The sequence below is a fragment of the Rhinoderma darwinii genome, chromosome 1, assembly GCF_050947455.1.
Source record: "Rhinoderma darwinii isolate aRhiDar2 chromosome 1, aRhiDar2.hap1, whole genome shotgun sequence".
Lineage (NCBI taxonomy): Eukaryota > Metazoa > Chordata > Amphibia > Anura > Rhinodermatidae > Rhinoderma > Rhinoderma darwinii.
Window position 1 is genome coordinate 623390240 of NC_134687.1, and position 22702 is coordinate 623412941.

The window sequence follows — 22702 nt, forward strand, 5'->3', positions numbered from 1 at the left end:
ATAATTATAATTAGGGAAATGCTATAATGTAATTTCCTGATTTTGGTAGTTCCTTCCTATTTTGGTGGGTTCCCTAAAATGAATGTACACATTAGATACAAACACTTAAGCAAAGTTTTGTTTTTCTTATTTTTCTTTTTAATATAAGCATTACAACTTTCCTGTATAAATAGCTATGTTCTGAAGAAGTATTTGCCTCCGTCCAGATCCTAATCCTATTAAAGTTTTTGATCTCTAAACGAAATATGATGTCAGAAAAGGAAAATCAGCGTAAACACGAATGTATCGATCCAACCCCCCTCTCCACAAAGCCATTTCTATGGATGCTGGAACTCCTTAAATGCTCAGGGAGAGTCAATGGGCATCATGCACAGGGCCGGCCATAGGCTGCAACAGTTGGGCACCACAGATGGCCTGGCACCCAGGGCTTGTGATCTCCACACATTGTAATATTTTATTGTATAGCAGTATTATTTAGGCATTGTGAAGCACTGTTTTTAGATTACTTTATATATAAAACTGTTATGTGGTCACAGTATGGCAGTATTATTTGAGCACTGTATGGCGGTGATTACATTGTATGGCACTGCTACCTAGTCACTGCACAGTATATTCTTTTTTCAGTGTATGGTGGTGATGGCACTGTATTGCGTTGTTATTTAGGGAACTATATGGAAGTGTTACTAGGCCAAAACATAGCACTGTTACGTAGGCACCATACGGTGTGGCCCTTATAATTAGGCACTGTATGGTATGATTATTTGCGAACCATATGGCAGAATACATCATATGGGGAGGAGCCAACAAAAAGTACCGCACAGGCACTATCCAACGTAAGGAGGGGGCCATATAGCCCCCCATTATAGCACCGGGTTTTGCCATTGAGGACTGAAGGGCCTCCATATACTCTTTAAAGTATAATTTAAGGTAAACGACATGAAAAAAAAAACATCTTAGAACTGTTTTTTTTTTTTATACTTTCCGCTATGTTAAAAAAATCATAGAAATAAAACCCTAACTTTTATGTACCCGAAAACAAAGCCTAAAAAAAAATTGTGCCTTATTCCACAAAATACAAGTCCTCACATAGCAACGTTGTCATAAAAAAGGAAAAAATGATGGCTGACAAAATACTCTAAAAAAACTCTAAAATACCTGCGGTCCTTAATGCAAAATTAAAGTCATTAAGGGGTTAAGGATATATAAGTTACCTTGAATATGACCTGTATAATTGGATTTTTTTTAATTTTCTAATCTGTATAATTGACAGCCGGATATACATTTTCCCCTTCCTTTATATTTTAATATATTGCACCAATTCCAGCAGAAAGCAAACATAATTACGCAATTATCATACTTCTTCCTCTTTCGCAGCATTTAATAATCAATGAGACGACTTAGAGGGCTAAAATGTATTATAAAATATAATTTACCGCTTCGTCCTGGATGAAAAGTGGAGCCATTGCCCATAGCGACCAATCAAATTCTAGGTCTCATTTTTCAGAAGTTCTTTTCAAAATGAAAGAAGCATTTTGATTGGTTGCATAGGTAACGGCTCGACTTGTCCTTTGCACTAGTTTCATACTATCTAAGTGTATTTGGACTGGTCTCAAATAAAGCGATCGCACCTTTAACGCTTTATTTAGGCATAAAAGACGTTAGTGAAATGGACTCTGGTTCTGTCACGTTTAAGGAGATTCATGAAAACTGTCTAACAGCAAAACTGTCTTTGTTGCCCATAGAAACCAATCACAGCACAGCTTTCATTTTCAAGAGCACTGTAAGAAATGAAAGCTGTGTTGGGATTCGTTGCTATGGGCAACCAAGACCGTTTTGCTGTTAGTTTTTTATGAATCTCCCCTATAGTATCTGTTCCCTTTATATGGCTGGGTATTGTGCTTGGACATTATGGGGTTATTGTGCATGACACTTTTAACAATAGACATAAGGGAGATTCCAAGAAGTGATGTATTGAGCGTATTTACCATATGCCCCAGCCATTTATATAGGACACACCGCCAACCTATGGCATTTGAATCACGAATAGTGTATATGATCTCCTTTATCACACCCTAAAATGAATACAGACCCCTAAACAAATACAGACTGAAGACCAGACGGCTAAATAAATACAGACCCCAGACCAGATCCACTAAATAAATACATACCCCAGACCAAATCCCTAAATTAATCCAGACCCCATAAATAAAAACAGACCCCTCCTATAACCCCCAGTTCTCTTCACTCACGGGCACCATCAAAGATAACGTATTTGTGCCCACCCTGGTGTTAGGATGTTGTCTGTGGTGGTGGCCCAGAGTGAAGTGGACTGCAGAATGGGGAGAGGTGAGTATTTAGTCAGGACACAGGGCACCTGGGAGAGTTAACAAGTATGCTTTTGGGGACACTGTGAATGGCACTTGTAGGGGCACTAGCATTTATGAGACGATAAGTTGCCCATTTAAAGTTTTTTCCTTTACAGTGATGCTCCCGGCCATTGGTTGTGCAGGGAACTTCAACCCAACCCCATTCACTTGAATAGAGCTATGCGGCACCAGCAGTCGGGCCCCCAATGATCAGAAAGTGATGTCATACCTAAAAGTGATGTCATTCCATATGCCATCACTTTATAAGATAGGAAAACCCCTTTAAAGTTCACATAATGGCTGCGAGCCTTGAGTATAGTCGGCTATAGTAACGATAGTTAGAAACAATCCGACTTACTGTTACGCCTCATGCACATGACCGTGCGTGCCGTCCGAATCCCGTCAGTGATCCGAGGAAAGATAGGACATGTTCTATCTTTCCTCGGAACGGAGACTCTGACCATTTTTCACGGACCCGATTCACCCGCTAAAGTGGATGGGTCCGTGAAGACTATCGGGTGACATTCAGATGCCGTCAAAAACGGCCCGAGTGGCACCGGTCATGTGCACGAGGCATTATGGTTTATCTTCAATGGGGCTCTGTGGCTATCTCATATGGCTGTCTTTATTATGATGCTGTGGTTGTCAGCCCTATGGCTTCCTCTCTCCCTGTTGTGGCACTCAAATCGCAAAATGTGAAAATCTGCCACAACGTGAATGTGTGTTTGGTATATTGTACTATGTTTACTTTTTACTTATAGGTTAGGGTTACGTAGGGTTTTAACCCTAACCCTTTTACCAGCCTAATAATGGTGATCTTTCTAATTGAAAAAAATACATATTTCAGAAAAATGTTCTTTTATTTAATATATCCCTAAAATGTATTCCATGCGTATCATACTATTTGTTAATCAGTTTTTGATGTAGACTGAGGCCAAAAAAATCCAAAATGATGGTGCACGCCATTTTTGCACAAATATTTGCGACTTTTCTCTGCACTCGCCACTTCACAACACTGACAAGAAAAGTGAGCGTGGTTTGCTGGAAGTGGACATGACATACAGCTTTGAGATAGATTTATTAATACTTAAAGAGGCTCTGTCACCAGATTTTGCAACCCCTATCTCGTATTGCAGCAGATCGGCGCTGCAATGTAGATTACAGTAACGTTTTTTGTTTTTTAAAACGAGCATTTTTGGCCAAGTTATGACCATTTTTATATTTATACAAATGAGGCTTTCTAAAGTACAACTGGGCGTGTTTAACGTTAAAGTACAACTGGGCGTGTATTATGTATGTACATCGGGGCGTTTTTACTTCTTTTACTAGCTGGGCGTTCTGACGAGAAGTATCATCCACTTCTCTTCAGAACGCCCAGCTTCTGGCAGTGCACAGACACACAGCGTGTTCTCGAAAGATCACGCTGTGACGTCACTTCCTGCCCCAGGTCCTGCATCGTGTCGGACGAGCGAGGACACATCGGCACCAGGCGACAGACCTGCAAACCGGCTACATCGACTTACCTGCAAACGCCGATGCTGCTGCAGAATCAACTGTAGCCTCTGTCGCCTGGTGCCGATGTGTCCTCGCTCGTCCGACACGATGCAGGACCTGGGGCAGGAAGTGACGTCACAGCGTGATCTCTCGAGAACACGCTGTGTGTCTGTGCAGTGCCAGAAGCTGGGCGTTGTGAAGAGAAGTGGATGATGCCGATTCGTCAGCATCATACACTTCTAGTCACAACGCCCAGCTAGTAAAAGAAGTAAAAACGCCCAGATGTTACACACACAATACACGCCCAGTTGGACTTTAACTTTAAAGAGGCTCTGTCACCAGATTTTGCAACCCCTATCTGCTATTGCAGCAGATAGGCGCTGCAATGTAGATTACAGTAACGTTTTTATTTTTAAAAAACGAGCATTTTTGGCCAAGTTATGACCATTTTTGTAGTTATGCAAATGAGGCTTGCAAAAGTCCAAGTGGGTGTGTTTAAAAGTAAAAGTCCAAGTGGGCGTGTATTATGTGCGTACATCGGGGCGTTTTTAATACTTTCACTAGCTGGGCGCTCTGAAGAGAAGTAACATCCTCTTCTCTTCAGAACGCCCAGCTTCTGACAGTGCAGATCTGTGACGTCACTCACAGGTCCTGCATCATTTGCATAAATACAAAAATGGTCATAACTTGGCCAAAAATGCTCGTTTTTAAAAAAACAAAACGTTACTCTTATCTACATTGCAGCGCCTATCTGCTGCAATAGGAGATAGGGGTTGCAAAATCTGGTGAAAGAGCCTCTTTAAGCCAAAAATTTGCGCAAACTTTGGCCAAAATCTACGCCTTCTTATAGCACTACTTATATCTTAATTGAGCTGTCGTAGATTTCTGCTATAATTGACGTTATTAATCACATCATAATCTTTGTTGTTATCATTGTACACAGGACAGATCATCTATAAGATCTAATAGGTTATTTGTGATCATCCCATAAGGTATAGATCCTAGTGGTAAATGATTGCTCCAAAGTTACCTCTAAATGGGGATAGTTGTCTTATGCTGGGCCCATCGGAGGACCTTTGGGTACTCTGGTGGGCCACTGGTACTACAATAGTGGCACATTGGGGACTATAATGGTATGAGTGCCACTACGTGGCACTACTATTGGCCTAATAATGGGCTCTAATTTTTTGCTACAGAGCATACTGAAATCCACAGACTGACATCTATGTTACTTTTATAAAAATTTACAATTTTAGCTATTGAAGGGTATTAATACTTTTGCAACCATTTTTATTGCTTCCAACTAATAGTATTTAAAATATTTTAATGCTTTATTCATACAGCTCCGATCCAGACCTATGTGTCGCCATAGCTACAAATCCTATGTGGTCTGATCTTGCAGTCATGCTCTCTTTCAGTACCACGTGACAATGAGCTGTATACACGAAACGATTGGACAACTAGAAGTTGTATGTATGTGTAGATGCATTAAAGCAATACAAACTTTAAGGTGTACACTTTAGGTGTTTAGGGGTTGTGGAAACTCCTTTCTTATTTATAAGCTGTATTCCTTTATTCTGGTAGGACGAGTCTTTTTTTATGATCTTTGGGTTGTGTACTAGGTATGTATACTCGTAAATAAAAAATTGTGAATTATTTTTACTACCACTATTAGTAGGTACTAAATTCCCGATTTGGGTCGGAATTTCCCTTTATGTCACTTCCCTTTAACCGCTATGCCACTGTCATTACCACTCATCACTTCTCGATAAGTCAAATTTTATTGGGCCAATGAGAAGAGGAAGTAGCAGAAAGGTACGCTGGTACGGCGTGTCTTCCAGGAACAGACTCATGACTGTATGAAAACACTATCTACATTGCATATTATAAACCATTCATTATGAACTTTATGACTCTGATCAACAAAAATAGACTCTCTAATGTCAAGTGTACCCAAATTGGCCGAGCTTGGCCTTATTTTGGAGAAACCAGGCTAGCCCAATAGATTATTATACAAGGCTAGATTACGGTTGGTGGTGACCCCCATCCCGCCTCTGGGACCTAGACTCCACATGACCACCTATCACAACCACATATAGGAGTGGTGGCTGAGCTGAGGTGGCCTTCTCCACTTAAGTTTATGATAGTTACAGAGACAACCAAGCCAGCAACTCCCTTCAACTTCAATTGAGAGAACCAAACGCATACATCTCCACCTCCAATTCTTCTTGGTTGGATAGAATGAACGAACGGCAATCTTGGGACCCACACTTCTCTGAGAGGTGGAGGTCCCAGACGTGAGCATTATATATACTGCCCATGTAAGTAGTTATTATCAGGGGTGTAGCTATAAAAGGCTGGGCTCCAAAATAAACTTTTGAAAGTCATCTTTCAGCCTGTATCCCAGGTTCCGTGCAAGCAGTTGTGATCACATCATGGAATCACACTGGCTTGTGTGGAAAGAGGATGCTTGGTAGATCGCAAAGTAAAATGAGCCTCTAATCGCCGGACAGCTGATTTTCCTGATCCGGTTGTACTTTTAATAACTGGTATAGAAGACTCTGCTTGGCCAAGGAGAGTGGGTTATGGAGGCATCCTAGATACCCAAGGTGATGGAGGCAAAGGGCACGTGCCCAATGTGACCTCCCTATGAGCTGACCCGGATACCATATTGTTGGAAAACCGTTATAACTGTCAAATATATTCAGCGGCCAGGATGTTTTCTTGAGTTTTTTTAAGTGTTTCTTTTTTCTTTACATGTTTTTTTTTTTGTGATGATCTGCTTCAAATCGAAAATTGCAATCAAATAATAATGCAATTTCAAGATAATCCTAAAGGAAAAAATATCTCATGCTAACAATTCATCACTAATGGATCTTTTCAGATTGTGATTTCTATTATACATCATTTTATATTTACACATGTGCTTTTATTTGACCCCATAGAAATACATTAGGCACAATATTGCATTCTGGTCTCATTTTGCAATAAGGACCGAGGAATTTTTTCTTTTTCCTAAATCCATTATAAAAGAGTCGAAAATTTCAAAAGGTATAATTTTGGGCTAAATATACGGTAGTTTATTTTATACGATTTTTTTAACTGGATTTGCTGTTAACATTAAAGAAGAAATCCAGCAATTTTTATTTTTGCCTATATAGTGCAGCATATGCTATAATTAAAGGATAATGTAGAGGCTCTATATACCTGTATTAGTTGATGTGCCATTTATGGGTTGTCTGCTATCTTGGTTTCTTCTTCCCCTCTGATATGGTTCCCCTAATGCAGGCTACATTTCCCATGATGCTTCCGGCTTTGCAGAGGAGGTGAAGTTTCATCATACTACACTTGCTTTGCTCTGAGTCCTATCTAAGGGCAGCAAGTGATGGATCAGTGACATTTTCTATCCTCACACTGCAGAGTCTCAGTGTAAACTCTGCGATGCAGCTTCAGCCTGTCTCCTCTGCATTCTGCTATTGATAGATCAATGACATAGAACTTCTGTCTTCACACTGCAGTGTCTCAGTGTATCCAATGTGATGCAGCTTCAGTCTGTTTCCTCTGCCTCCTGCTAGTGATAGATCAGTAACACAGAACTTCTGTCCTCACACTAAAGAGTCTCATTGTATTCTATGTGATGCAGAATCAGCCTATCTCCTCTGCCTCCTGCTTTTGATAAGTTTCTCCATGTCAGTTTAAACACATGAGGCATTGAGGAGAAGCATCTCATATAAATACACTGGACTCTGCACAAAGCACACAGAGATAGTATACACCGTTAGTGTAAGTCAGGGGAGCTGTGTAACTCTGCAGCTAATCATTGTATGGACCACTGCACTCCCTTAGAAAGGGTACACATGATCTCTTTAGCAGCACTATATGCATTGGGGGACGTACAGAGGAACAAGGAGGGTGGAGCTGGGTGAGAAGGGGAGGGTCTCAGAGCTGCCAGGAGGGATTTGATAGGTGATGATGTAATCCTGTAGCTCACAGGAAATCACATACACAGGAGAAATTACCTCCTATCTACACAGGAGAGCATGGTCTATTTTGGTGGTCAGACTGATATGACATGACACAGCTGTTCATAATAAAAGGGTCCAATATGTATAGATGTAGCTGAGCTGGGAAGGAACAATTGACACTGCCAGAATATTGCTGTTGAATTAGCAAGGTATGTGCAAAAAAAATAAATAAAAATTGCCAGAGTATTTAACAGATGTCATAATTTTTTAGTATGGGTCATTACGAGAGTTAGAGAACTAATAAGTAAATATTTTTCTACTGTTTATTAACTTTTAGTAATGTACAATTATTTATTTGATTAAAAAAATTATTGTATTTTTTTATTTTTTTTCAAAATCTTAGCAAAAATCTATTTGCGTGAAAACCCTTAGGCTACATTCACACGAGCGTAGCCAACCTCGAACGTTGAAAACTGCAGTTTTTCACGCCCGAGGTGCACCAGTGCGGGACGCGTTATCATGCATCCCCATAGACTAGTCTATGGAGGGATGCGTGAAGCGCAAAAAATAGGACATGTCCTATTTTTTCACGGACCCTTCACATGAGCCGTTGAAACAATGGTTGTGTGAACGGCCCCATTAAAATACACGAGTCCGTGTGATGGCCGTTGTTTTAACGGCCGTCACACGGACGTGGTACACGCTCGTTTGAATGAACTCTTACACATGAAAAGTTCCAAGGGAGATACAGGCAATGTATCACCTGTCTCCACAAAACCAAAGAGTTTGTTATTTAACCACAGCTTGATGTGTCAGAGCTGTGAAAGGAGACAACAGAATTTTCTCATAGCTGCTCTTAAAGGAACAATGCAGACAAAATGGATACACTGTGTTATGTCTAGTGCAGGGCCTGAGGGGGCATAACATGACACAGAGATTCAAAGAACATCAAGATAGAAGTCATGCACCGCCCCCTACGGCCCTGCACTAAGCATAACACAATTTTTCTTGGAGTGTTGTTTTAAAATAAAACTGATACTGTACTGGGAAAACCACTGCATTTAGAAATCACATGTGAAAAAACATTATTCCAGTTACCACTAGGGGGTGAATATACCGTTATAGATTAAACTCAATGATTACACTGTATCCAGTGAGCTCCCCCTAGTGGTGGCTGCAGGCAGACAAAATTTTATCATTTAACTCTGTCTATGCTTATACTCCGATAAATTAACATACACATATGCATATAAATAAATAGTATATAGATTCATACATACACGGAAACATACATATAAACATATGGATACATACAAAACACAACAAATTTTACTGCTAAAACCGGAATCTAAGGCGGCCTAACTCTTTAAACCAGGATCCTAGTGAATGTGAGGCAGGGATCTGTAAGTGCGTGCTTCTGCAAATGTGGACTTGAGCATGGACTAGCACACCTTACTTTATAAATGCACTCGACCTGCCGGCCACATGAACATTTGGTACCTTAGTGAAGATAACTGGACCTTCCTTTGTGTTATTCGTTATTCCAAATGCTGCTTACTTGCTTTTATTCACAGGCATTGTCCCTTAAAGAAATGTTGTTGTGTTTATGCTTTTTTCATGCTGGCAGGGTCTCTGGTCATGTTTGCGGATGCAGTAGTGTGGCGCTGCACAGGCTCCCTACTATGGTAGAACTACACAATATCGGAGGTGCCGGTGGCCCCGCTAGCAGCCTATATGGCTGCTACAGCGGTAGCGACGCCACATTCAATAATATCTGCATCCCTAGGATGCAGATACAATTGAACATTATGGCAGATCAGAGAGGTATCTTCGTGCTCTGCTATAGGCTACAGGCCATGTTAAGCCTGCAGCCAATCAGGTGCGGAGATCTGTGCGCAGGCTGGCGTGATGAGATCACTGGATCACACCAGCCTATGCAAGGATCCTGTCGGCGTTGAGGAGCAGGTCAGTTCATCGTGGGAACGGGGCATAGGTAAGTAGAAAGTTTTTGGTTTTGTTTGTTTGGGGGGGCGATATTACCGATATATGGCGCTATTTACAAGGGGGTACACTACCTACAAGTGGGGGCTGTATAGCACTGTCTACAGCGGGGCTGAATACCACTGCCTACAGGGGGGCTGTATAGCACTGTCTACAGCGTGCGGCTGTATAACACTGTATATGTGGGTCTGTATAGCACTGTCTACAGGGGGGGCTGCATAGCACTGTCTAAGGGGGCTGTATGGCACTGTCTACAGGGGGGCTGTATAGCACTGTCTACAGGGGGGACTGTATATGTCACTGTCTACAGGGGGGGCTGCATAGCACTGTCTACAGGGGGCTGTATGGCACTGTCTACAGGAGGGCTGTATAGCACTGTCTACAGGGGGGACTGTATATGTCACTGTCTACAGGGGGGCTGTATGTCACTATCTACAGGGGGCTGTATGGCACAGTCTACAGGGGGGCTGTATGGCACAATCTACAAAGGGGGCTTTATGGCACAATCGACGGGGGATATATGGCACAATCTACATGGGGGAACTGTCTACCAAGTTAGGCTTGGTAACACCCAGGGGAGGGGGGGGGTGCAGTTAAAAGTTTGCTATGGGGCCCAGTGTTTCCTAGTTATGCCCATGCTTGGGACCGGCAGGAGATTGCACCGTGACTGTTAAAGGCCCTGTGTCTGTCCTGCAAATCACCAGAGACTTTGACTGCCAAGTTAAGTGCCCATTGAGAGATTGTAACCACGTTCAGCACCACTGTTTGTAACCCCTATGCATTGGGCCTCAGCCGGAGTAGATCTTGGTGTGACTCTTTGATTTCTCATCCACTCTTCCCCCCACTCTTTTTCTATTTTTTCTTCCATATTGTAGCTTTTCATCTGATCTCTATCTTGTTTCGACTCCTCTGCTTTTTGCATATTTTTAAAATTCAATGCACAAATGGGTTGTAGTGACAGAGGCGTAACTTGAATCTTTTGGGCCCCAATGCAGAATATGTAAATGGGGCCCCTACCTACCAACCATGTGGCAATTGTAATAAGTTCCTATTTATGGGAAAGAGGGGCCTTTTGGTTCCCTCAAGGACCGGTGCGACTGCTACCTCTGCACCCTCTATATTTACAACCTGTGTAGTGATATATACTCTCAAAGCACTAGTATGTTTCATATTATTCTGGCACTTGCTTTATGCATTTATGTATCACTATAGGGTGCCTTGTATATATGATAGCTGTATACCTTTACCAATACCCTTAAACAGTGAAACATCTTTGAGATGAGCACCTAAAATTGCATGGCCTTCGATAGGGGTGGTTCACTCAAAGAAGATGACCAGTATGCATAGTATACATTATTTCTTGTATTTACCACTTTTCTCACTTCTCTTTCTACTTTCCTTTATGCCTGTCTCCCTCTTAGGCCAATCGTGGATGCGTAACATAGTTGTGTGCATGAGGCCATAGCTTTGTCTTTCTTTTTCTCCTTCCTGGCTTCAGAATTTGAAGGGGTTGTCTCCCAGGGAAGGTCCAGATTTCTTTTATAGAAATCAGAGCTCTGTTTTCCTGATACAAAGCTCCAAATTTCTTGCTTCCCTTCACACAGCCATAGATTTACATGATAAAATTCTTCTGGCACCACCACAAGGCGGAGTTCACTGCCTAGTCAAGCCATGACTGGCCATATGGAAATGTAATATTATGTGCTGGCCATTTAAATAAGTTTCTGTCCATGTAATACATGGATGTGCCAGATCCAACAGAGTGGGGCTGCTCATAGTGGATCGCTATTCTGGCTCATAAAAGGGACCCCGTCTCCCCGATGTTGTCCATATGAACTAATAAAGCCTATGGACAGGGATTGTCATGGTGAGGCAACCCTTTTAAATTCTAATTCACACCATCTAGGTCATAAACACATCAGCTTTCCTTATGTTGTTCCTAGAGTAGTAGAATACCGATATCATTACCCATACATCTTAATGAGGATGTTGGTAAATGGGGCGTAACTTGAAGAGTCTGGGTCCCAATTTCGAATGTGTACCAGGGTTCTCCAACCATCACATGCCATTTATAGTAGTGCTGTATTCTTATATGATAGACGGGTTTCTGGGCCCCTCAAGCACCAAAGCCCAGATGGTTCCCATGATTACTCAATCACATTGGGCTGCACCCGTTAAGCTGAAGGGGCGACACAAGACTTAACATGGCAGTTATGACCTGTGGCATGTGAAGTCTCTGTTAATTATTTACTTTCTAGAATTGAACAGAAATGGGAAGTTTTCTTTTTACACAAACAGTCCGAGGAATAGCCTGAAGAAAAAAAAGGAAGTGCGGTAGATAGCAGAACTTAAGCTGCTGCATGATGACAGCTCTTCGGGTTACATATTAAACTGAGCGTACCATTCGAAGGATCAGCTACATCAAACATGAGAAACGCTTATCATGTGGACTTAAAATGTAGCCTTTCAAGTGACTTTTCAGAATAAGCTGATATATGTGTGTACATGAGGAATAACACTTTTTCTGGTCATTATATGACTTGTATTCTGCCTTTTTAGCAGTTTTCCATTATGCAGGCTCTAATTCCAAGTTTTCACTAAGCTAGTGGGTGGAATCTAACTCCTATCATGTTTCTGATACACAGCACACATAGACAAGAGCAGAATCCTGCTACCCTATATATTTCTATCATATATAGGAGCAGCAGCAACATAGAGGAGATTTTTCAAAAGTAATGAGAAGTGTAGCTATGAATCCAGCACTTGGATGAGATATACCACTTACTGGAAGCTACACCAGAATGGAAGACATCACATAGGAGTAATGAGCAGGGTAGCTCATTTTTAAGTTTTTTTTCTGTTTCCATAACACTTACTAGAAAGCTGCAGCAACATGGGTGACATTATACAGCAGTAAGGAGCAGTGTAGCTGTGAATCCAGCACTGGGTGAGATATAACACTTAATAGAAGCAGCAGCAACATGGAGGATATTATACAGCAGTAATTAGCAGTTTAGCTGTGAATCCTGCTCCGGTGTGAAATATAACACTTGCTAGGAAGCTGCAGCAACATGGAGGACATTATACAGAAGTAATGAGCAGTGTATCTGTGAATCCAGCACTGGGGTGAAATATAACACTAGAAGCATAAATAGCAGCATGAAAGAGATTATATAGCAGTAATGAGCAGTGTAGCTGTGGATCAAGCACTGGGTGAGATATAGCACTTATAGAAGCCGCAGCAGCATCTTTTTGTCTCTCTGTCTTCTCTCACTCTGTTCCTGCTCCCTCCTCTCCCTCCCTCTCCATAGATTTCTATGGACAGCTGTAACCTGATCCCTCAGTAAGCTGATAATTCGTCTTCTCTCTCAAGATGGGATTTGGCAGTAATTGAGAGGGAATGATCAGTGCAGAAGGCAGGCGGAAGGAAGAGAGGAGTCTGATAAGTCGAGAAAGAGACATTTTTCTCTAATAAGACATATTACAAAGTTTCTTATATTCACTTGTACTATTTATTTATGCAGTTTGCTGAAAGGTTACTCACCATTTAAAACTAAGCTATGTTTTTAGGAAGGCCGAGTGACAACCAAACTGTCCGCATCACAGCTCCCATAGGGCCAAAGGTAGAATAATCTTCTAAAGGATCTTCCTGAGGTTCCCATTAGTTCTAGAGGTCTTTAGAGTTGGTCCTTAGTATTCATGAAGACTAAGAGCAGAGCAGGGCAGACCAGCAAACTATGTTGCCCCCTTGATGAGGCGTAATGCCTTCACTTAAAGAACCATCAGAGTTGAGGGACACTTAATATAACTGAGGGGCAGTTGAGGGGCAATTTTATTAATACAGTCTATGGGATAAAGCTAGACCAGAGAGGCAGAAACGGGGCAAAATTTATCCCAAGGGTGTACGCTGTATGATATATTTGGCGCCTCTTGCTATACATGTTAGACACTTTTCTCTTACTTACGGCACCTCTTGGCTACGTACTTTACACCAATATTTTGCGGCAAAAGAATGGCCATAACTAAATCTGGTCCATTTTACAACCCCTTTAAGCCACGTCCAGTTTTTCTAGACGCTTTTCAGAACTGTCAAGTGAGGTATAAAATGTATCTAAATCACGTAATAAATTTGGCGCACAGCATGTACGCTCGTTTTTTAGTGCAATTTCGGCAAAATTCTGCACTTAGCTTTGTAAATCTCCTTTTAAGGCCAGAATCACACACACAGTTTTGACTTAAGTTTTTGAGCCAAAGCCAGAAGTGGAACTAAAAAGAAGGAAAAGTATAAAGGAAAGACTGATCTCCTTTTTTTTGTGTCCACTTCTTTTTTTGGCTCAAAAAAACGGAACTAAAAACTGAACCAAAAACTGCATCAAAACAGTCTGTGTGATCCTGGCCTAACTGTATTATTGTTACCAGAAATGTTCTTTTAAAGCGGTACTTCCATTTAATTATGTTATGGCATATCACTAGGGCATGCTATAACATTACGGGCATTGGGGCCTGACCCCCCCCCCCCCCCAAGACAGCGGCATTCCCAGCCACCCGCTCTGCAGGGAACTGCACCGCTATACCAAGTGAATGGTTCTATGTTGTAGGTGTCCGGGAACGTCACTGTACAGGAAAACACTGGTTGAGTGTTGCAGCTCCTTTATTCTGTGGTCAAGGGTGTATCTATAGGGGATTCAGAGGGAGCAGTCGCATCTGGGTCTGAGTGCCTGAGGGGGCAAATGCCCCTTTGCCACATATTATAAATGGTACATGATAGGTGGGGACCCTATGACAGATTTTACATTGGGACCCAAGAGCTTAAATTTACGCCTCTGTCTATAGCACTAAGGAAACTGTAAGGTTCATCATACGTGGTCATGGTCAAGTTCATCCATACACTCACTTCTCTATATTGCATACTTTTTTTCGATGTTTCTCAACAGCATTATCTCAGTGCTGGTAAATATTCGCAATTGCTTAAACTGAGAAGTGAAAACCGTAAGATCAGCGTGCAAGGGATATTTTTGTGCTTTCGCTTGATGGTAAGGAGGTCCATAGCTGTAACCAGATAGCCCCCATTCATTGTCATCGTGATCTCCTTACATGACGCACATTTTCATGCAGGAAGAAGTGTGTGCAGAGATAAAACAGGTTTTGTCAGTGAGTTATTTTTTCGCCTTTCACAACAAGTAATATTAGATGCAGAATACAAAGTTGAGGAAGTTCCAAAAACAAGAAAACATAAATAGCAAAAATTAAATAAAATTTAGAAAACAGGAATTGAATTGTATTTCTAACTAATTTTTTTTTATTTTTTTAAATCAGCGGTGAATATAAGTGACTGATTCGTCTTCTTCTCTCTTGCTGTTTCAAGTTCCCTTTAGCTGTATTTTAGAAATATCTGTTGCTGGGAAAGCTACGTGACAAAAAACATGGCTGCCATTATAGCCCTACGGGGGTGTGTGACGGAATTTTCATAATTGTATTGGGAATCTGCATAGTAGCACATTCAGGGTCAAACTGGCCCATAAGAAAACTAGAGGATCCTCTAGTGGGTCCAGGCCCATAATTACTTGGGCTTGGGGGGCCAAGTGGACCCCAGTCTGACATTATTTGCACCACTGAGAGAACTGCAATGGCAGCCATGTTAGTTGTCGCTTAGTTTTCCCGAAAACAAATATAACTAACGCCTCATGCACACGACCGTTGTGCCACTCAGGCCGTTTTTGACGGCATCCTAGTGGTACCCGATAGTCTTCGCGGACCCATTCACTTTAGCGGGTGAATCGGGTCCGTGAAAAATGATTCGAGTCTTCGATCCGAGGAAAGATAGGACATGTTCTATCTTTCCTCAAATCACTGACGGGACTCGGCCGGCGCACACAATCATGTGCATGAGGCTTTAGAAATGCCTAAACAAAATTGTCAAAAACAGACAACAGAGGATAACCCAAGGACTTATATTCTCAATTGGCATATTGACTGCAGGTGGTAATGGGTTTTCATATACAGTAACATCCAGTTTTTACAATTTTTTTCCCCAAAAAAAGTTATACTATTTTTAGAGACATTGAGTCGACAAAAACAACTTATTGCCTACTGAGATTTCACAGGACTCATAATGTCTGTAAGTGAGGTGGCCGTAGTGTATATATCTCCACCCATCTAAATCCAGATCCAAGTGATTATCGTATACAACAGAATATTTTAATTTCACGTCTTTACTGATCTTTTTGTCTTTAATAAAAAAAACATTTTTTGGAATTTTCTACTAAAGAACTGATATATTTTTCTAACACTTTTCTTTTTCAATTTCAAATATCAATATAAACAAAATAGAAACAAACATTTTACATAAAAAAATAATCGAAAAGTTATGCTTATAATGCTTTTATATACTTATATATGATTTATATCAGATACAAAACTTGATAATCGAACTTACCAATTGTTTTTCCACTTCTGAATCGTTCTATGTCTACGTTTGGAGGTCTCGTTGGCTTTTGAGGTGGAGGACCCAGTTGAGCTGGTGACGGCAGGGGTTTTCGTTTTGGTTCTGATGAATCCTTCTTTTCTTTTAAGGTATCCGGGGCAACAGGCACATGATTCGTTGATGAAAGTCTTGGGTATTTGGACATGCCTCCATCATGGTTTGCTTTGGCCTGGAAATCTTTTACTGGTGAACTTTGCTTTGTCTTGTCGTTCGGCTCATCTGCATTTTGCTTTAGAAATGGACTCTGCACTTTAATCCCTGTTGGCCTTAATGTCACTCCAGGAAAGGGCTGAGATGTAGGACCTGGTGCTGTATTTTCTTCTGTGTGTTTTATAGATTTATTTTCGAAAGAGCTTGAGAATGTTTTTGAGGCCACACCATGTTTGTTATAATTGGCTTCACCTGAGGATCCCATATTGTTTGTTGGAGGTTTTGCCCCAAATTGCGTCTTCTTCTGTATGTAAGGTTTGGGTTCATTCTCTGATGCTTTAACAGCTGACGGTCTGGGGAAAACTGGTTTTTGGTTATCCTCAGTTGGAACCGGTGGCTTGTTTCCAAACTTATGTTCTTGGGTAAAGTTATTGGTTAGAAAGGGTTTATTTCCGATGGGCTTTGGAAAAGGCACCTTTGGTTCATCCTTTGGTTGGTCAATAGTCTTATATCCTACTGGCTTAGGCTTCACATCTTGGCTTGTTGAATGTATAGAACCACCGATTCTGTTTATACCTCCCGATCTTAGTGGTTGGAGTTTGATTTCATCAGATTTTGGAACCGTTGTAGGTTTTGGAGAGGCCGGTTTCTTGGGTAACGTTCCCAGGGAGGAGTTGTTAACTTTAGCAAATTCTGCTCTTCTTGCTTGAAAGGTATTCAAAGGAGGGTGTCCTGGGGACTTCTCAGCTCCCTCCATGGGATTGGGTGCCGCATTAAACATAGCTGTGAGGGACCTCACATTTGTCTTTTTTTCCTGCAAGCATAAAGGAAAGAACGAAGTGAAGTGAGAGATGTTGCTACACTGCTCTCACATACTCACAGCTATTTCAAAGGCTTCCTGACTTGAGGCTTGCAACAGAGCTGATTGGTAGAGTTTCTATATGAAGTATCTTCCTGTAGAGCCAAGTGAATGCCCTTCCCCTACTGTTCTATGGGTTCCTTTGCTAACAATTATAATATTATTTACAATTTCTTTTGTGTTTTCTAACACTCATATAGTATTATTATTACAGGACAAGAAATTACCCCTAACTTGAACGGTGAAGGTCCCCCCCCCCCCTGATAATATAATTGCAGCATTGAGTTATATCATGTGTACACCAAGTAACAACTACAATGCACATTTTCCAAGGAGTTATACTCACTATTGTCTTATGCATTTTAAAGTATGTCACATAAAAAATTGGAAATTCAACTTTTCCCTAAAATGAAGGATCTTTTACAGTTCTTCACAGTTTTATTAACCTCAGAGCTGCTGTTCTGCAGACTATTGCACTCAAGGTGTATCTCTTATGTGGACTCCTGGGGAGCTCATAACAATGCTGTTCTGAAGGGACAACATGGAAAGGATTAAGCTGCAGCCTAGAAGAGGATGGAGGAGATATCCAGAACTGCAGCTCTGAGGTAAATAATAGTACACACTGCATCACTTTATGAAGAGCAGTGGGGATCAGGACTATTCATTCTATAAAAAATTGTGGTTGGTAACCATAGGGGAGCATTGTGGAATATTATGATTGGCATTCATGAAGCGGACTGTGGCTGGTACTCCCAGGGGGCAATTATGGCTAGTTCTCATGGGAAGCTCTGTCATCTGGCAATGTTATGAGGGCTCTTTTGCTCGCATTCATGGTGGCACTGTGGTATGGCACTTTTTGCAGGGCACTGAGTTTGGAACTGTTTTTTTAGGGAATTATGGCTGTCTCTCTCACTTATGGGGTATCTGTGCCTGATACTATGGTGACACTGTATGGGTTGTATCTCATGAGTTCTAAATGTCGGATGATTGTGGGTTCAGTTCTGGTGTGAGCAGAAGTAAAACCGCTGCACTTATTTGTTAAAGTTTTCAGAGGGTGGAGCATGGAACAAACAACACAATGTCTATGCTGAAAAATAGCTATTGATTGCTGGAGTTGATTGTGTATTTGTTAGATTTGTGCGGGCAAACAGATGAGCAACATCTGAATTGGGGACCAAATGAGATCTCAGCCCCAGGCCCCCAGCAGTGCCCATACAATAGTTGTTGTTTTAAGTCAGTGCCCGCACAAATAAAATAAAATACTTTTGCAGACATTTTTATTCCTCTTTGTAAAGGGGTTTTATGAGATTAGCACTGGGTGTAGCTGCTATACCAGACACAGCCAGTAGACAAGTGTGGTGCTGTTTCATGGAAAAAGAGCAAACCCTTTTTTTTTCCTTATACAACCTTTAAAAATGGGCCCCTACTGATGGCATCTAGTGTCATGTGAGAAGGTTCATTCAATTTTCCCTATGAAGTAGAGAAACTATCGGGAAAGTGACCAAACTCCAAGAAATCTATTATATTCCCTTATTATGCCTGATGAATGTCGAGAGAGGAAATGTATTAAAAAAGTGTTATGTGGAGTCAGTGTTAACCTGAAGATAGTCATGGTGATTGAAGCCACTTCCTGACTACTGCACGGAGCTGCCGCTTTCACATACAGCTGGGTTTATGTATAAATCTTTGTGCATGAGACATCAGATGCTTTCAAGTTGTCACCCTCTAATTTAAGATAAATGTTTGAGTGGTCCCCATAGCAATAACTCAAGTCTTCTTGAATTTATTTCTGAACACTACACACTATATGGCTACCTGAGGTATTATATCAAACAGCATCTCATATCTCAGCTTCCAAGACCCTTGTGAGTATAACATGGACATTGTGTTATATTTGGGTTAACAATGTTGTACAGCAAGACATATCTTAGCCAGATCTAGGAGCCAGCTACAGCAGGTAGGACGGCAGGGTCCACAATGCCTGATCAAGGATCGATTGCTGAAAACAAAAACACCAGCAAACGTTGTGCAATCGGGTATGTCTGAGACCTACACATCACAATCACCTATGTTGTATCACTGGAAGTGACATCGGCACCAGATCTGTGCATCTGGAGCTTCATGAAATGGGTTTCTATGGTCACTGCACACTAGTTTAAGATTAATATGCACAATGCCAAGTGGCAGCTAGAGTGGTGAAAAGCACGTCGTCACTGGACTCTGTTGCAGCGTGTTCTTTGGAGGGATAAATCACGTCTCACTATCTGGCAGTCTGGTGGAGGAATCTGGGTTTGGCAACGCTACATACTGGAATGCATAGTGCCTAATGTAAAATTTGGTGGAGGAGGGGTAATGGTCTATGGGTGTTTTTCGGGGTTTGGACCCTTATTTCCCGTGAAGGGTTAATGCTACAGCATACAAAGTTATTTTACACAATTGTAGCTTCCTACTTTGTGGTAAGAGTTTGGGGTTCGGCCCTTTCCTGTTCCAACGTGACTGTGCCCCAGTTTACATAGCAAGCTCCATAAAGACATGGGGTGAGGAGTTTGTTGTGGAGGGAATCGATTGGTTGCACAGAGCATGGACCTCAACCACATCCAACAACATTGGGGAGAATTAGAACTAGACCTTCGAGCTAGACCTTCTCCCCCAACATCAGCGCCTTGCCCCACAAATGGCCATAAATGTCTGCAGACACTCCAAAATCTTGCGAAGTCTGTTATATCCGCAAAAGACGGGACCAACTGTAGCGCCCATGGCCGCGGGCCGTCGTGTTCACTCACCTCCTGACGCCCGCAGCCATGGATCTGTGAGCGCTGGCCTCCGTCTCCCTCCTAGGAGATGCCAGCGCTCGCTTCCGCTCCGTCCGGCCGGGTCCCGTAGGGTGCGCGCGCACGCTCGCACCCGCTCTTAAAGGGCCAGCGCGCGCACATGGAATCAATTATCATTAACCCACGTGATTCCCTGCTCTATAAGAATGCCCCAACCCTTCTGATCCTTGCCTGAGCGTTGTTAGTCTTTCCCTGTCTGTCTCGCAAATGGTCCCTTAGTGTCTCCCGTTCCTGCTGTTACCCGTGCCCTGTTACCGTTCCTGTATTCCGCATTGTTCCTGTGCCTACCCGTGTTCAAGTGTCATCTGCCACGTCAAGTCCCATCTGCCACGTCAAGTGCCATCTGCCACGTCAAGTGTCATCTGCCACGTCAAGTGCCATCTGCCACATCAAGTGCCATCTGCCACGTCAAGTGCCATCTTCCACGTCAAGTGCCATCTGCCACGTCAAGTGCCATCTGCCACGTCAAGTGTCATCTGCCACGTCAAGTGCCATCTGCCACGTCAAGTACCATCGGCTCATCGGATACTGCCCGCCACGTCTGGCGCCACTTTCCGAACCTGTCTCCATCCGTGCTGAGGCCACAGTCACCGCCCGGACTATTACAGGTACCTAAACATTACTGTCTGCTATCTACTTTCACATAGACTGTGACCTGGTCAGCTGCCTCCCCGCTGGCCAGCCCAAGACCCCAGTACAGAAAATTCAGACGGAGATGCATGACCTACGCACTCGTCAAGATCAACTCCTTGAGGCGGTGAATTCTATTCTGGTCCGCCTGGATCTACTCGCTGTTCCACCCCCGGATCTTCCTCCAGAAGCTGTTGCCGTGCCATTGCCTGTTGCTCCCCCTGTTTGTTCCGGATCCTCAGTTCCTCTGCCTCTTCCTCCTCACTATGACGGTGATCCCAGAGCATGCCGAGGATTTCTTAATCAATGCACGGTGCATTTTAGGCTACGGCCTCATCTCTTCCCCTCCGAGGAGGCTAAAGTAGCGTTCATTATCTCCCTCCTCGCTGGCAAGGCCCTCGCATGGGCAAACCCAATCTTGGAGCAACAGGGTGCTGTATCCACGGACCTAGCCTTGTTCCTGCAGTCCTTTCGTGCCGTGTTCGAGGAGCCGGGTCGAACATCCTCTGCCGCAGCCACTCTGTTGACCCTCAAGCAAGAAGGCTCCACAGTAGGGGAGTATGCGATCTCCTTCCGTACCCTAGCAGCCGAGCTGGCATGGAACAATGAGGCACTGGTGGCGACCTTCTGGCAGGGACTGTCCTCTCACATCAAGGACGAACTGGCAGCCCGCGACCTTCCTTCTACCTTGGATGCCCTCATCCTGTTAGCCACCCGGGTTGATATGAGAATCCGGGAGCGCTCTCAAGAGGTTCGTCAGGAGAGCCGGGTCCACAGACCAGCACCCCCTGCCCAGGGACCACAATTGTTCACTCCTAGTGCGCTACCTGAGGAACCCATGCAGGTAGACAGAGTCCGGTTATCTGAACAGGAGAAGCAGCGCAGACGCTCCTCTGGACTTTGCATGTATTGCGGCCTCAAGGGTCATTTTGTGCGTCAATGCCCACAGAAACCGGGAAACTCCAGTACCTAGGGTTGGTTGGAGAGGCAACTCTAGGTGGAACGTCTCCAAACGTTAAAACCTCTTCCAAATTATCGATACCTGTGGCCATCGTCACCGGACAGGCATCACATCCTTCCTCCGCCTATCTTGACTCTGGAGCGGCTGCTAATTTTATCCACCAAGATCTAGTGGATCGGTTTCAACTACCCACAGTCCGTCTGGAGAGACCCCTGGCAGTTGCCTCTGTGAATGGTCTACCGCTGCCTGATCCAATCATGCTCATCACTGAGCCGGTGACATTACGGGTCGGAGCTCTTCACTCAGAACAGATCTCCTTCCTGGTACTACTCAAGGCTATCAATCCTATCCTGCTGGGTCTGCCATGGCTCCGTCTACAAGCCCCGACACTCGACTGGAGTTCTGGAGAAGTTCTTCAATGGGGTTCCAGGTGCCATAGCCATTGCCTGTCACAAGTCCGTCCTGTTGTGCCTCCTCTGCCTCAGTCACTCTCCGACCTACCTTCTCAGTATGCTAGTTTTACGGATGTCTTCTGCAAACGAAAGGCTGAGACGTTGCCTCCTCATCGGAGTTATGACTGTCCCATTGATCTGGTACCCAATGCTTCTCTTCCCCGTGGACGAGTATATCCTCTCTCCTTGCCAGATACGTTATCAATCTCAGCCTATATCAAGGAGAACTTGGAGAGGGGTTTTATTCGAAAATCTTCCTCCCCGGCCGGGGCAGGATTCTTCTTCGTTAAAAAGAAAGATGGATCTCTCCGACCCTGCATTGACTACTGTGGTCTCAATCAGATCACGGTCAAGAACAAATACCCGTTGCCACTCATTTCCGAGCTGTTTGATCACATACGAGGAGCCAAACATTTTTCCAAGCTAGGCCTGCGAGGGGCCTATAATCTAATCCGGATTCGCCGGGGTGACGAATGGAAGACGGCATTTAACACCCGCGATGGGCACTA

General features: G+C 43.0%; 1 protein-coding gene across 2 annotated transcripts in view; it reads right to left on the reverse strand.

Annotated features, from left to right (window-relative positions):
• The window catches only part of FYB1 (FYN binding protein 1), a 173483-nt gene that overhangs the window by 51382 nt on the left and 99399 nt on the right, over positions 1-22702 (reverse strand). For both annotated transcript variants that reach the window (XM_075842211.1, XM_075842202.1), the window contains exon 2: positions 16263-17274. In XM_075842211.1, the coding sequence (XP_075698326.1) occupies positions 16263-17274 (1012 nt within the window). The remainder of the gene's footprint in view (positions 1-16262; positions 17275-22702) is intronic.